The sequence below is a fragment of the Neolamprologus multifasciatus genome, chromosome 1, assembly GCF_963576455.1.
Source record: "Neolamprologus multifasciatus chromosome 1, fNeoMul1.2, whole genome shotgun sequence".
NCBI classification, from domain to species: Eukaryota; Metazoa; Chordata; class Actinopteri; order Cichliformes; family Cichlidae; genus Neolamprologus; species Neolamprologus multifasciatus.
The window spans coordinates 3,266,112-3,282,191 of NC_140439.1; the positions used below are offsets into that span (position 1 = coordinate 3,266,112).

The 16,080-nt window shown below is 41.5% G+C and overlaps 1 protein-coding gene and 1 long non-coding RNA gene across 2 annotated transcripts; one reads left to right on the plus strand and one right to left on the minus strand.

Annotated features, from left to right (window-relative positions):
- Positions 1-67: 67 nt before the first annotated feature.
- Positions 68-1,788, minus strand: LOC146525127 (uncharacterized). Its single transcript, XR_014874480.1, has 2 exons — positions 925-1,788; positions 68-838 (listed from the first exon to the last, which is right to left on the minus strand). It is a non-coding gene; the product is annotated as an uncharacterized LOC146525127 (long non-coding RNA).
- Positions 1,789-7,476: 5,688 nt separating this feature from the next.
- Positions 7,477-15,177, plus strand: LOC146525128 (coiled-coil domain-containing protein 42 homolog). Its single transcript, XM_085162045.1, has 7 exons — positions 7,477-7,641; positions 7,733-7,853; positions 9,167-9,253; positions 9,337-9,528; positions 14,411-14,632; positions 14,730-14,888; positions 14,976-15,177. The coding sequence occupies exons 1-7, from the start codon at positions 7,604-7,606 to the stop codon at positions 15,096-15,098; spliced, it is 942 nt and encodes a 313-aa protein (XP_085018171.1). The 5' UTR covers positions 7,477-7,603; the 3' UTR covers positions 15,099-15,177.
- The last annotated feature ends 903 nt before the right edge of the window (positions 15,178-16,080 follow it).

Here is a 16,080-nt window from a genome sequence, read left to right on the forward strand (position 1 = left end):
AAGTTAGTATAGTTCTCTTGGTTGGAAGGATGTAAAAGTTTTGTTTGTTTTTTTACAGTTTAATGAATTTTCTGTATTAACCGTCCAGTTTTGTTGATCAATACAATAAGAGTAGCACAAATTACCAAGTCAGAAATAAGTAGACTTAGTAAGGAACCAAGTAAGAAAAGATATAGCACAAGCTAAGGTGTTTCTTTCTAGAAGCAGAGCAGGAATTTATCTAAAGAGATGCAGCTGAAATAAAATCAATATGTCTTTGATATAAAGGCGAACTCGTCTGTTAGAAATTGTCACAGTTGGTGTGCGGTTGGATAGGTTGAGAGCCATTGCGCACAGGACAGGAAATGCACAACAGTCCATCCACACTGGAATTGTTGTGCAGAGCTCTTTAGGTCAAGTCACATTTTTAAAAGGTAGAAACAGCAATTAAAGGAAAGTAGAGATCAAGCAAAGAGTGGAGCAATCTTCTAGTAGTATTCATGATATAAAAAGATTTTTGTTTTTTTTAAGGGAAGTTAGGCCTCCCGTGTTACGAGTCTGTTGTGGCCAGTGCGATCCTCTATGCTGTTGAATGCTGGGGGAGCCGGCTGAGGGTCGCAGATGCCAACAGACTCAATAAACTAATCCGTAAGGCCAGTAATGTTGTTGGGATGGAGCTGGACTCCCTCAAGGTGGTGTCGGAGAGGCGGATGTTGTCCAAAATAAAGACAATGTTGGATAACACCTTCCACCCACTCCATGACATGCTGGTCAGTCACAGGAGCACGTTCAGTGAGAGACTGAGATTACCGAAAAGCACCACTGAACGACACAGGAAATCATTCCTGCCTGTGGCTCCCTGTACAACGCATCCACTTAACATAACACACTGTTTACTGCTACAACTACACATGTTTCTTTTCCAGCTATTTATTAATAAGTGACTTATATATATGTGTGTGTGTGTGTATATATTGTACTATTCTTAGCGTATTGTCTGTCTTGTTAATGTTGGTTTATAGTGGAGCACTGTAACAAAAAATAATTTTAATTATTTAAAATAATAATTTGAAATAATTTTGATTCTGATTAACTTACGAAGTCCTGACAACGCGAGTATGAACTCGCATACTTGAATATTTAGAAACGGCCTAACAGTCTGCAGTCTATGAACAAGCTAACAATGTTAGCTCGGTGGCGAGTAGCCTTCAGTAATAGTAATAAAAATCACAGCAATAAAACATCGAAGATACTGAAGTTTCGCCCGTCCCATTCTTCTTATGAAGTGGTGTCGGAAACGCATTCCTGCCCGTGCACTGCTGCCTCTGTTGTGCTGCCTCTGGGTCCATTGTGTAACTGACGCCACCAACATTAACAGGACGCTTACATTAGAGCCTCTTATTGCGTGTTTTGTTTGGGTGACCTGCAATCAGAATCAGAGAAACTGAATTAATCCCAGATGGAAATAGAGTTATCCAACTGAACTGTTTATCCAGTTCCTCCAGTATCCTGTTTATGCAGGGAAGAAGCTGTTGAAAAGCTGCTGTTGTTCTGTGTGTGATGATGCTGTCCTCTCTGTTGTGTCTGAGCAGAGAGTGAGCTGGATGGTGTGAGTCCCTGATAATTCTCTGCTCTTTTTCAGCAGCGTTGTTGTGTACAGAGAGCACATGGAAGGAGGCTTTGTCCCTATGATCCTCTCCGCAGACTTTATGACCCCTTGCAGAGCCTTCCTCTCTGCCTGTGTGGTGGTCCCGTACCAGACAGTGATGCCTGTGGTGAGGATGCTCTCTACAAGAGAGATAGATAGAAATAAAGCCTTCGCTGGGCGTTTTTCACTGTTGCTGTGGTGTTGAGAGTCCAGCTCAGGTCTGATGTAACCCAGGCCCAGGAATCTGTGGCCGTTGGCCCTCTCCACCTCTGTCCCTTTGATCAGCGGTCCCCAACCCCTGGACCTCGGACCGGTACCGGTCCATGAGTCGTTTGGTACCGGGCCGCGAGAGTTGAGGCTCAGGTGTGAAATGTATGGTTTTCAGGGTTTTTATCGGTTTTCAGTGTTATTTTGTTATCGTTTTTATCGTTTACTCTGTTTTCCTGGGTCTTTTCACGTGTGTTATGAATAAATCTTCTTTTTTTCGGTACCGGTACTAGTTTTATTTTGTTGTATTTATCCGCAACACATTAAAGGCCGGTCTGTGAAAAGATTGTCGTGCTGCCTTTGATGATAAGAGGCTGCAGGGGAGGGGGGTTCTTCCTGAAATCCAATATTACTTCCTTAGTCTTGTCCGTGTTGAGGATGAGGTCATTTTCCTCTCCATAGGCAAGAACACTCTACCAGAGTCCTGTACCCAGACTCGTTCCCCCAACCCTTGATGAGCCCCAGGATGGTGGTGTCACCAGCATATTTGATGATATGGAGTTTTCCTGGGTGGAGACACAGTCATGGGTGTACAGGAGTTTGGGGCTGAGGCAGCGGCCCTGTCGAGATCCAGTGCTGACGGTGAGCTCAGCAGAAACGTGCCCTCCCATTCTCACCACCTGTGGTCTGTCTGTCAAAAAGTCCAGAATCCAGTTGCAAGTGGGAGTTGGGATGCCGAGGTCTGTCAGCTTCTCCGTCAGCTTGCCCGGGTGGATGGTGTTGAAAGCTGAGCTCTAGTCCAACATCTGCTGCTCTCCAGGTGTTGCAGAGTAGCTATTGCTGTTGCATCATCTACTGATCGATTGGGGCAGTATGCAAACTGGACGGGGGTCTATGGTGTCCAGGACCCTGTGGTTGATGTGTGTGAGAACCAGTTTTTTTAGACACTTCATAACGACTGGTGTGAGGGCCACTGTCGTTTCAGTGAGGAGCTGTCCAGTCTTTGGGAACTGGTATAATGATGGAGGATTCAAAAATACACGGGACTACTGCCTGGGATAGTGACAGGTTGAAGATATCAGTGTACACAGCTAGTTGTTCCCCACAGGCCTTCAAAACTCTGGGAGGAACTCCATCGGGTCCCACAGCCTTGTGGGGATTGACTTTTTTCAGAGCTATGTGATAATAAAGATGACGTGGAAAATGCAAAGGAACACAAAACATTACCGACAGGTTGCTACCCCACCGCAGTGTTAAGGAAGATACTTTTACTGTGCCACATTCATAAATAAGCACATTACTCATTTGCACTTCAGATGTCCCATTAGTAACTTCTTATTGTTGTTTTTTAAGCTACTTAACATGGACCTATGAGTCTTTGAAGCTAAAATAAACAACTCAATGAAGCAGTGTTGTGCTTACACAGAACTTATAACCAGTGTTGGTCAAGTTACTTGAAAAAAGTAATCAGTAACTAATTACCGATTACTTCCCCAGAAAAGTAATCCCGTTACTTTACTGATTACTTATTTTCAAAAGTAATTAATTACTTAGTTACTTAGTTACTTTTTAAAAACACGATTTACAACCTGAATAGGTGATAAAGCGATAGATCTTTCAGCCCAATTCTACTTTTTCTGCATAATCCATCATACAAAATGTAATCAAATGGAAAAGTCTCTTTTTAAAACTTGTTTTATTAGTTTTAATCTTTTAACTTTATGCATCAAGCAAAAATTTAATTATATGCAACATTCTCTGACTGGAAGAAATTAGTTTAACATTTAATCCTATTTTCTGCACATTCCAGCACATAAAATATTTTTCTTTTTGTGTTTACACTCAGTCTTTCAAATAGATGCAAGTAAAACACAGCAGAAAATAAATAAAGTCAAAGACTAGCGGTCCTGTTGCTCTATTTTCACCTGTAAAGCAGGAGTGAGGTAGGCGGAGGTTTACCCTGGTGCAGGTGTGCCGCAGCGGTCAGTGGAAGAATCCACGAGTTTCTCTGTGAGTTTCCCATTACGTCGTAGCTACTCGGTGCTTGCTCGGAAGTTTAGGGGTTTTTTTTCGCTGTAAAAAGTTTTCTTCCCACGCACAATGCTAATGTTTTTGTCACTTTTTATGGAATCAAACTCAAAGTAAGGTCAGTACTTCCACGCTTTAAACGCTGCACGCTCATACTCTCTCTGCACTCGATATACGATCCATTGTTGATCTGCACACAGCTGTTGTCACAAACGTCCCACTCGCTTACGTCACTGTCATGAGACATTCTCGCAAAAAAATCACGGTTTTAGTAACGCAGTAACGCAGCGTTCCTACGGGAAAGTAACGGTAATCTAATTACCGTTTTTGCAATAGTAATCCCTTACTTTACTCGTTACTTGAAAAAAGTAATTAGATTACAGTAACGCATTACTGCCCATCCCTGCTTATAACACACAACAGTGAAGAACCATTTCAAATAGTATCTTTACTATTTTGTTACTGGCAGTCTGTCACAAAAACTGATATTTTGTTCATATTTCATTGGTTTCCCAGGTTAGTTTCCCTCCCAGACTTTTTTATATTTAGTTGAATCTATATAAAAAAATAAATGAAAGATTTTTTTTAAAAAAAGTCTGAAAGGCATCAAATAACATTTTTGCACCAACAAAAATGCTCAAGAATGGTTTTGTGGTAAATGGATTGGTTCCTATAGAGTGCTTTTCTAATCTACCTGAGCACTCAAAACACGTTATACATTTTATCTGAGTTCTTTCTATCTAACATTCCTGCTCCAATGGATGCATCAGAGAGCATCTTGGAGTTAGTCTCTTGCCCAAGGATACTTGACATACAGACTGGAGCAGCCAGGGATCGAACCCACCGATTAGTAGATGACCTGCTCTACCTCCTTGGCAGCAACCCCATTTTCCAGCATGATAAGGATCCCAAACACTTTGCCAGTGCAGTCAAAGCATACCTGGATAGAAAAACATACACTGGAAAAGTATCAGTCATGGATTGTTCTCTCCAAAGCCCAAACCTAAACATTACTAAAGCAGTGTGGGAAAATCTGGACAGAGAATGGAACAAAAGGCAGCCAACGTCCAAAGAAGAGCATTGAATGTCCTTCAGGAACCCTGCAGAACTATTTCTGAAGACTACTTAAATAAATTGCAACAGAGTTCTAAGAGAGTTCAGGCTGCATTGAAGAATGGATGTAGCCATACAAAAAAATCTAATTTAGTATTTCCATTCATGCTTGCATGTTTCAGTAAAGTGCTGCACCTCATTTCCATTCTCCTCGAAAAATATTAAGAAATGAAGGGCATGGAAGAATGGAAGAAAAGCTTGCTCTGTGCACTGCTGAAACAATCTGCAGAGGTTTCCATCGTGGGCTTATCTCTCTGTGAGGAAAAGCTATAAATGTGCCTGAAAAAGCCTGAAACACTTGAAACCCATCACTCACTAGGAAACGTCAGCTGACTGACCCTTGGAATCAGCAAAGAGCTATGGAGCGATAGTATCAGAGCAATCCCTCGGACTGCATTCTTCTGGACAGAGAACTCTGATATTGTCCACTGGGATTGCCATACCTATCACAGCTGCTGTCTTCTGCTTCTTCTCAACCACCATTATGTCTGGCTAGTTGGCCAGTATGTCTGACTGGAACTTAAAGTCCCACAGGACCTTAGCCCTGTTCTTCTCAACCACTTTTGGCGGTGCCTCCCATCAGGAATTGGAGAACTGGCCTATTCTGTGCTTCTCTGATGTTGGCCTCCAGCCTCCTTCTCCATGGAGAGAAGTCCTGTCCCATTTTTTTAAACATGTTATTGCCGTGTAACTCAAAATGAGCTAATATCTGTCTCAAAATGGCACTTTTTTTCAGTTAATCATTTTGATCATTTTGTATGTTTTCCTGTATTGTGTTGTGAATAAAATATAAGTTAATAAGATTTGCAAGTCATTGAATTTTTACTTACATTTAAAAGTTTCCCAACTTTATTAAAGTTAGGTTTATATACATAAAGAACTGTACTCGATCTAAAATATGATGACCATATGAAATTTACATCCTGGCTGTAGGTGAGTGAGTGCTCCCAAAAAATCCCCCCCAAAAAGTCTTGGAAGTGGAAGTTCTTGATTGTTATTATATTAGTGGTATTATATTCTACTGTGCTATTCAGGCAAGTGAGGCAGAGACAGTGGTCATCCATGGCATAAATCCATGGCATAATACGTAAAGTCTAAGTGGTGCCATGACACCAGTCAGTCAGAAGTGCCAGCTTGATGCCAGATCTGGCAGATCTGGAGAGGACCTGTTTTTATATGTGTATGTACACACACACACACACACACACACACACACACACACACACACATATATATATATATATATATATATATATATATACATATACATTTTTACAGCGTATTGTGTTCTGTGTCCTGATTGGCTGTAGACCATTGTAAGTTTTCTCCCCAACAAGCACAACAATGTTGACGAAACGTTTTGCACCGTCAAAGGCAGCTGCGGGTGCCTTTGGTTTAATTCTATAATACTGGACTTATTTTTCTACGAAGGTTTGAACTTTGAGGGTGTTTAAACAAAGGAGAAAGTGTGAAAATGTTCATGTCTGTCTGAGAAAAGAGTATAAAGTGTGTAAAGAGGAGTTTTACAGCCCCCGGATCCAGGGAGGGCCTGTTTTGTATGAGCCTGGGCCACATAAAGCACATAAACCAAACCATAATCAGGCCAGATATGGCATGCCAACACATAAATAGTGCCATCATTGCCAGACCTAGCCAACATCTGGTTGACATACACCCTGCCATGATGCCAGTCAGTCAGAAGTATCAGCTTGACACCAGATCTGGGCCAGACCTGTCTGCTATGTGGGCAGAGGCTACAGAATGTGAATGACGTTCAGCAGCTTAAAGCAACTATAGTAGAAACTTTACTTCCAGGTGAGTGATTGAAGCGACTGCTAATGAGAGACTCTGTTGATGACCTGCAGTAAATAATTTAGAGGGTTAACTAAACAACCAGAGCCTGAAATGTCCAAGCAACCAGCCAACAGCTCCAAAGAAATGTGAATCGTATAAAAGTCCTCCTATGATATTTCTGACTTCCACACTCTTCTGGTGTTTTGTGGCACCATTCTTAAGCCAGTTGTGACAACATTTAATAATCTTCTCCCACTAGAAGTTTATTAAAAGAAAAAGTTTTAGGCCTAATTTTAAAGTTAGTGTCTGAACACTGAAACAGACATAGGAAATGTTTCTGTAGCAGGGAATTCTGATAGCTGAGGACTCTGGGAAGTGCTCCGTTGGGATAATATGGTGTTAGGATTTCTTTGACATATTCACATTTTATTAAAATCACTTCAGGAGTTAACATGGAGGCAGTGTTGTAAGCAAATTTCCAGTTGTTTTCTGATACAACTGAACAAGCCAGTTAACTGTTTTTTCCTGCTCTGAATTTATATTCGAATATCAGCTGTGAAGGACCTTTTTTGCAAACCTCTAACTCACTCATCATTTCATCTTTTCAGTCTTACAGATGTACTCAAAATAAAAAAGCTCTTTTCACATTTGGTCGAGATGTGTTTCTTCAAACTGAAATGCTGTGAGTTGTGTCTTTACAAGTTCTGGTTGCCATAGAAACAAGGTTGTTAGAGCCTGGAGATGCACACTTTTAGAAAGTTTGAAGAAGAAAAATAAGATAACATAAGAAAAGTGAACCAATAACTCTTTTTGAAAAGTCTTCAACAGACAGCCATGTCTTCAAGGCCCAGAAGCCAGAAGCAGTTTTCACAGTAAGTTTTTGTGGAGTGTTTCTACTTTTTTTCTATGTGAAGCCCGATTTGGTAAATGATGTATGCTATTTACTTTTTACTGTTCTTGCAGGAACACGTGTAGTTTGGGGGAAAATAAGAAAACCCATGATCAGAGTGTTTTCCTCTGTGAAATACTGAAGGGAGAAAGACAGCTGGCAGGGCTTAAAGCCAAGGACGAGGAAGGCACACAGGTGTGAATTTGTCACTGGCATTTCTGGCAGTTTAAGGTTGATCAGGTAGCCAGTGTTAATGGTACATTCATAGATATATATAAAAGACGTAGCACAGTGAAGCTAATGTGGCGTTTTGTGTGTTGGATTTTTGAACTCAGTATTTAGGTGTCTGAGTTATTAGTTCAGATAATTGGTTATAATTTGAGTTTTGCCATTTTCATTAGTCTTTAACGCTCTGGTTTCACGTTACAGTTTTGATGTCTTTAGTCCTTTGTTCTTGTTGTTTGTGTTTAATATTTCTATTTCTATTCTTAGGCCAGTTGTCTGGGTTCTGTTCTTGGTTATGGTTTATTCATATTTAATTCCTTTACTTTAGTTATCATGCTTCCCCTGTGTTCCTCGGGCCATCTTGTTGATTTTCACATGTTTTGTTGCTTCCTGTTTTATTTTGTTAATCTTTCTCCATCTTGTTTTCTCCTGGTTAGTTTCAGCTGTTTTCCCCAGTGTTTTTCATTTCCCCCGATTACCCCAATGTGTAATTTACGGAGCCCCGCAGGGGACATGGGAGAAAAAAAATTAAGACGGACTTTTGCGAGATCTTGCAAAACAAACTCAGGATCTCGCAAAACTTTTGCGAGATCTCGCAAAAGTTGAATTCCAACAATGGCGGCAGCTACTTAGTTGTAATGTTACTCTTTCTGGGTCACAAAATACACTTTTAAGATATTTTGAGGCGTGAATGTAGTTGTGTAAACCTCAGATACCTGCTCGGTTTACAAGACATCACATATTTGCAAAAGTGCTCCGACGTTTTCGGAGATCTGACACCCACTAGCTCGAAGCTAACAGGAGGTCGAGACCTACTACAGCCGGGAGGGACACCGCTTTCCCGGCACATCGTGCCTTGACCTCCCGGTCGGCTTCGAGCTGGCGGCCTCCGAAGAATGCGGCTAAAACTTTTGCGAGATCCCGAGTTTGTTTTGCGAGATCTCGCAAAAGTCCGTCTTAATTTTTTTTTCTCCCATGTCCCCTGCGGGGCTCCGTAGTAATTAAACCTCTGTTTGCATTTGTTCGTTGTTGCCTTGTACTGTTTACCCGCCTGTGTGGCCTGGCCCTAGTTCAGCTTCACTTGATATCTCTTCAACACAGATGTTTTGGATATGAAGCAGTTGTTTCTTCAGAGTCTGTTGATAGCTTTATGTCCTCAGTTTTAAGCTCTTTTCAAACACACGGTTTCACCATAAGTACCCTTGAGGCCTACTGTCCTGAAAGTCATCACAAGTATTCCCTTAGTAACGTAAACCTTTTCTACTTTGTGTGCATTTCTGTAGGAGCTAAAAAGTTTGGAGGACCAGACAAAGGAGCTGCAGAATGACATTAATAAAATACAGGAGCGCTTTCATGAAGCTTTTGTTGAGGTACTGTAGAAGACCATTTCACACAAGCTGAATTTCAGTTTTATGGTTGGAACGAAACTCAAATTGGACCTGAAACTGTGCAGGATGAAAATGCTGATGATGCTCTCGAGGAAGCGAAGGCAGGCAGCAAAGAGTTCATTCAAAAGGAGGCAGAGTTAGAGAGATTAAAGAAAGAGTATGCTGAACTGATGGAGAGGAGAGAGGAGCTACAGCATCAAGTTCAGAGGCACTCGATGTGCAAGCACTTCATGGAGCGTGTGCTTAAAATAACAAAGGTACAGTATTTTTATTTCATGCTAACAGTAATCAGTTCATTTAAATAATGTCTTTATTGTCAGTGCACATACATATTGTGTGTATATATATATATATATATGGGGTGCAACTATACACAAAATTCATGGGTCGTTCGATACTTTGGTGTCACGGTTCGATATTTTTTTGATACAAAAAAAATGTTCATGCCTTTTTAATTTGTCATTTATTAAAATTATAAATATATATTTTAACTCAAAAGTACAGTTTTTAAATGTAATGTTGCTGAAACAACAAAGTAATAAAAAAAAAAATCTATCTGATGGAGAAATCACTCATCTTTGGAAAAGAGAGTTTATTACAGAGAAATGTCTCTTTCCAAAATAAAAGCTATACTATACGCTTCTTCTGGGCTATATTCTCAGCAGCATATTAAACATATCAGGTCCCCATAAGGAGAATCATGTGCTAACGGCTGTCTAAATGACTCGGGTAAAGTTTGTAGCATGCGTGCTTGTTGTTTTTGTCTGCTTCCACTTGTCTTTGCACTAGGATGATGTCGGCGTAAATGTGCAGTCATATTCGTTGTGTTCCCACTAGTGCTGTCAGCGTTAATCTGAAATGACATTAACGCCACAACACGGCAAATCTCCGTTAACGAGCTACCGCGGATCGCCCCGTGCGTGGGGCTGGACGGCCAACACGTTAACGAGCTAACTGCGCTAACACACTAGTTCCCACCAATGTAATTGAGCATTGCGTGGCACATCCAACATACTGTTTTACTTTAGTCCATGACGCGCTTACCTTCAGGGTCATACGTCACATGAAAACCAAAATAGTTCCAAACGCCAGATCTGAATGAGGGTGGGGGAGGTTCAGTTTGCCATGTTGCAACGAGAGCTTAGCTTCTGTCTCGCTAGCTTGCCCTGCGCTCAGTGAATCTGCGTTCGACTACTCCGTGTAGGCTGCACTGTCGAGCGCAGATCCACTGAGCGCTCAACACAGACAGCATCGTCAGAAGGAAAGTTGATAAAATAAATTTAAAATTTTGTATTGTTCAATACATATGCGTACCGAACCGAAAGCACTGTATGAACGGTTCAATATCGATACAAGTATTGTTGCACCCCTAATATATATATACATATATATATATATATACATACATTTTTACAGCGTATTGTGTTCTGTGTCCTGATTGGCTGTAGACCATTGTAATCAATCTCGTGCCGTGTCTCCTGTACAGTACAGAACGCGTTCAGTTTGCACCCCTAATAAAGATATATATATATATATATATATATATATATACATACAGTGGGGCAAAAAAGTATTTAGTCAGCCACCGATTGTGCAAGTTCCCCCACTTAAAATGATGACAGAGGTCAGTAATTTGCACCAGAGGTACACTTCAACTGTGAGAGACAGAATGTGAAAAAAAAATCCATGAATTCACATGGTAGGATTTGTAAAGAATTTATTCGTAAATCAGGGTGGAAAATAAGTATTTGGTCACCTCAAACAAGGAAAATCCCTGGCTGTCACAGACCTGTAACGTCTTCTGTAAGAAGCTTTTCTGTCCCCCACTCGTTACCTGTATGAATGGCACCTGTTTGACCTCATCATCTGTATAAAAGACACCTGTCCACAGCCTCAACCAGTCAGACTCCAAACTCCGCCATGGCCAAGACCAAAGAGCTTTCGAAGGACACCAGGAAAAGAATTGTAGACCTGCACCAGACTGGGAAGAGTGAATCTACAATAGGCAAGCAGCTTGGTGTGAAAAAATCAACTGTGGGAGCAATCATCAGAAAATGGAAGACATACAAGACCACTGATAATCTCCCTCGATCTGGGGCTCCACGCAAGATCTCATCCCGTGGGGTCAAAATGATCATGAGAACGGTGAGCAAAGATCCCAGAACCACACGGGGGGACCTGGTGAATGACCTGCAGAGAGCTGGGACCAAAGTAACAAAGGTCACCATCAGTAACACACTACAACGGCAGGGAATCAAATCCCGCAGTGCCAGACGTGTTCCGCTGCTGAAGCCAGTGCATGTCCAGGCCCGTCTGAAGTTTGCCAGAGAGCACATGGATGATACAGCAGAGGATTGGGAGAATGTCATGTGGTCAGATGAAACCAAAGTAGAACTTTTTGGTATAAACTCAACTCGTCGTGTTTGGAGGAAGAAGAATACTGAGTTGCATCCCAAGAACACCATACCTACTGTGAAGCATGGGGGTGGAAACATCATGCTATGGGGCTGTTTTTCTGCCAAGGGGACAGGACGACTGATCCGTGTTAAGGACAGAATGAATGGGGCCAAGTATCGTGAGATTTTGAGCCAAAACCTCCTTCCATCAGTGAGAACTTTGAAGATGAAACGAGGCTGGGTCTTCCAACATGACAATGATCCAAAACACACCGCCCGGGCAACAAAGGAGTGGCTCCGTAAGAAGCATTTGAAAGTCCTGGAGTGGCCTAGCCAGTCTCCAGACCTCAACCCCATAGAAAATCTGTGGCGGGAGTTGAAAGTCCGTGTTGCTCGGCGACAGCCCCAAAACATCACTGCTCTTGAGAAGATCTGCATGGAGGAATGGGCCAAAATACCAGCTACTGTGTGTGCAAACCTGGTAAAGACCTATAGTAAACGTTTGACCTCTGTTATTGCCAACAAAGGTTATGTTACAAAGTATTGAGTTGTATTTTTGTTATTGACCAAATACTTATTTTCCACCCTGATTTACGAATAAATTCTTTACAAATCCTACCATGTGAATTCATGGATTTTTTTTTCACATTCTGTCTCTCACAGTTGAAGTGTACCTCTGGTGCAAATTACTGACCTCTGCCATCATTTTAAGTGGGGGACCTTGCACAATCGGTGGCTGACTAAATACTTTTTTGCCCCACTGTGTGTGTGTGTGTATATATATATATATATATATATATATATATATATAATTTTTTTTATTTTTTTTTTTACTTTTGGATCCAAATCATTTTCACCCCTCAGCTGTTCCAGGCTAATGGGGTATTGTCGCTACCTCTTGGAGCGGGTGGGCGGTGTGGACAACTTGGTGAATGTAATAACTTGGCGACAAATATGAGGAGACATATGATTTTGAAATTCATACCATAGCTGATCTACTACGTCATTATTGTGTTTTACCCTTATCTGTGTTTCTATTGTCCTGAACTGTCTGCCAGAGGACAGACTTTCAAACAAAGTGACCAGGGTGGGATGAACGTCTCATTGTGGTGTTTTAATTAATTAATTAAATTATTAATGTCCTACTTTGAGGCAATAGGAATTGTCAAAGACTTTACAGGCGAGAGACGGGCATCTGATGATCTTCTGGGTGATGATGAGGACCCTTTAGAGCACTTTCTTCTCTGATGCTGTGCAGCTGTCAAATCTCATACAGATTAAATATGTCAATCTGCACTTTATGGAGCAGCAAGAGAAGGACACCAGTTGTTTTTTACTTGACTTGGTTCTTTCAGAGGATCCTCGGGACAAGAGCAGGGACATAGAGACTGGTGTGGTAGAGGGTTAGCCCTGATGCTGGGGGAGACGTTGTCCAGTGTATCTGCTCTCCTTGTAGCTGATGGGATTTAGGAATAACTGCTATTAAATCAGCGTGGCTGAAGTCCGTGCTATGATGTGAACAGCCTTAGGATACATACTGTGATTATGTGCTGCAGATGAACAAGAGCCAAGTTAGCATCAGCATCTGGTGGAATATACACAGCAGTTATCACAACAGTACCAAACACTGTCAAAGGAGCTTGCAAAGAAAAGCGTCTGGACTTCTTTAAGTTACTTGAAGACGTTTCACCTCTCATCCGAGAAGCTTTTTCAGTTCTAAGGTCAAATGGTGGAGAGTCCCAGATATAAACCTAGTGGGAGTGTCCCCCCACAGAGGGACAAAAGGACCCCCTGATGATCCTCTAATCGCCTGAGCCAAGGTGTGAAACTGGGTGTGGGTCCCAATCAGCCAGAGTTTGTCATTGTGAAACCTGGCCCCACCTTATCATGCGAATTCCTGAGGTCAGATGGCCCAGGATGTGAGTGGGCGTTAAGGCGTCTGGGAAGGTTCTTTCACTCCTCTTTCAAACCATCTGTTTGGGACTCTCCACCATTTGACCTTAGAACTGAAGAAGCTTCTCGGATGAAGGTGAAACGTCTTCAAGTAACTTAAAGAAGTCCAGACGCTTTTCTTTGCAAGCTCCTTTGACTACGATGACCTGGATGACTGAGAGCCTTCACAGACAGTACCAAACACTGTTTCAGAAATATCTCAGATATCAAATATAAATATTTGACTATTTATCCATCCATCCATTCATGACTCCCATGTTAAAATACCAGCTTTACAGTATTAAAAGCATACAGTTAGAGTCTGCAGGAAAATGTAGTCCCAGTGCTGTGTTGAGACAAGCACAGGTGAACTATTATCAGTCTAATAGCAGAACCCACAAGCTAAACAAAATACAAAAAGGGGAACACTGGAAACTAACGGCTAACGAGGAAGAGGAACAAGAAGCAAAAACAGACGATGAGATGAAAACATAGAAAGGGTGAGTGAAGGAAACGCTGAAAGTCAAAGGGGAAAATGAGACTGGGAAAAGTAAAACTAACAGTAACCATGCAGAACAGGGAATACCGAAATAAAACAAGGATAAAACAATCAAAGGTTGCTTTTTGTATGAAAACGTGTGGGGAAAACCTGCTGTTTGTCAAACTCCAGCACAGAGAGCACAGAGCACCATCCAGAAGTATTGTATCAATTATTAATGATGATAATAATGATGTTAAACAGTGATTCCTCCACCAAAAACACTGAAGATAAAGCTGCAAGCAAAGCTGTGTGTATGTCCGTGTGTTACAGTTTGAGGATGCTGAGGCTCTCGCAGACTACACAGAGAGTCTGCTCCATTTTCAAGATCACTTCTACCAGAAGGAGATGAAGTTGCAGGATGAGGTCGACCAGCAGAAGAAAGCACTGTTAACCCTGCAGGACAAGCACAACTTGGTGGTAATGCAGAAAAACAGTCTGCTGTCTCAGCTCCAGACCGAGCTCGAGAAGACTCAGGCCGAAGCTCTCACATGGGTACCGGACACAATCCTGGATCACAGTCCTGCAGCACAACTAAGGCTAGGTCAAATATACACTGTGAACAGCATTGTGTGTTGCTGTCTTCATACAGGAACAAAAGTGGAACCACATTCAGGAAACAGCTGCAAAGAAGACGCTACAACTGGGAAAGATTAAGATGGCGATCCTAAACCTCTATGAAATGACAGCAGGTGCTATAGGAGAAAAGGAAGGAGTTGATATGAATGACACAGAGACGCAGCTGAACAAGGTAAACTCGCAGATCAGTTACTGACAAAGAGTCAGAGCAGCAGGAGATGATCAACACAACAGCCTGTTCCCTACCTTCTTCTTATAGCTGCAGATGTTCTCTGAGGATGAAAATGACATACTGAAACAATATCAAGCCAGACTTCATGCCGCCAGCGATGGAAAGAAGCCAAACAAGAATAAAGGGAACACGAAACTCAGGAAAAAATGAACGCATATTCAGTTTCTTGGCATACCGAATCATTTATTACTTCAAATAAAGGTTGAAAAAATTGAGGTTTTTGAGCTGTTTTCAAACTGAATATGAGTTAATATTTTAGCTAGGACGGGTAACTTCAATAATACCTGAAAACTCAACTCCATGTCAATCAGCAGCTGATTAGTCACTTTGGAAAGGCTCCTTAGTTTGTCTTCCTGACTGTATTTATTCAGTTAGCAGTGGTGGAGCATTCGAGTGGAGCTACTTGGACTGGTTTTAATTTATTTATTTTGTTTTTCAATCCAGGGCCTGTTTTATTAAACTGTAGAATCAGGACATATATGTGAACCCAGCTGTCATCCTTAGTAGGCTGACACCGCAGACACACGTACGTCTTAATGTTACAGTATTTAGGATGTGCACTCTCAGTGACATCAAAAGGAGGCAAAACCTCATTATGTGGTCCTCATAATAAAGCAACTTGAGGCAATTGTAGTTGTGAATTGGCATTAAATACATATACATACAATACTGTATATCCAGAAAGCCTACATGCAGATGGTTTTGGGTGTCCACGTGACTCTTATGCAAATCATTGAAAACACAGAGGACAACACTGCCACCTTGTGGACATCAAAGAGTATTTATTTACTCAGTGAACGAGCCCATTTATTTTCTTGGGCTGGTTAGACGTGCTTCTAATTAATAGTTAAGTAGAAGCATGTTGGATATTTGCTGTTGTTGCATCTCTTAATCACAAGATGTTTACTGAGAAAGCAGCAAAGCTCACACACAAAGGCACAGCCATGTGAATACAGTCCAGTGCAGTTGTGAGTAACACATCAGTGTCTGTTGAACTAATAAAAATGTGACATGAGATTGTTTTTGGTGTCATTTCTAAAGCTCCCTGTCAGCAGAACTACACAGAAACCAAGAAAAAAATCAATGAACTCAGCTGAGAGGTGGAGCATGTGCAAAAGAAGAAGCTGCTACA

Coding starts and splice junctions, on each gene's coding strand:
- LOC146525128 (XM_085162045.1), top strand. CDS start 7,604: ATGTCTTCAAGGCCCAGAAGCCAGAAGCAGTTTTCACA. Junction 7,642..7,732: donor AGCCAGAAGCAGTTTTCACA/GTAAGTTTTTGT, acceptor CTGTTCTTGCAG/GAACACGTGTAGTTTGGGGG. Junction 14,633..14,729: donor AGGCCGAAGCTCTCACATGG/GTACCGGACACA, acceptor GTCTTCATACAG/GAACAAAAGTGGAACCACAT.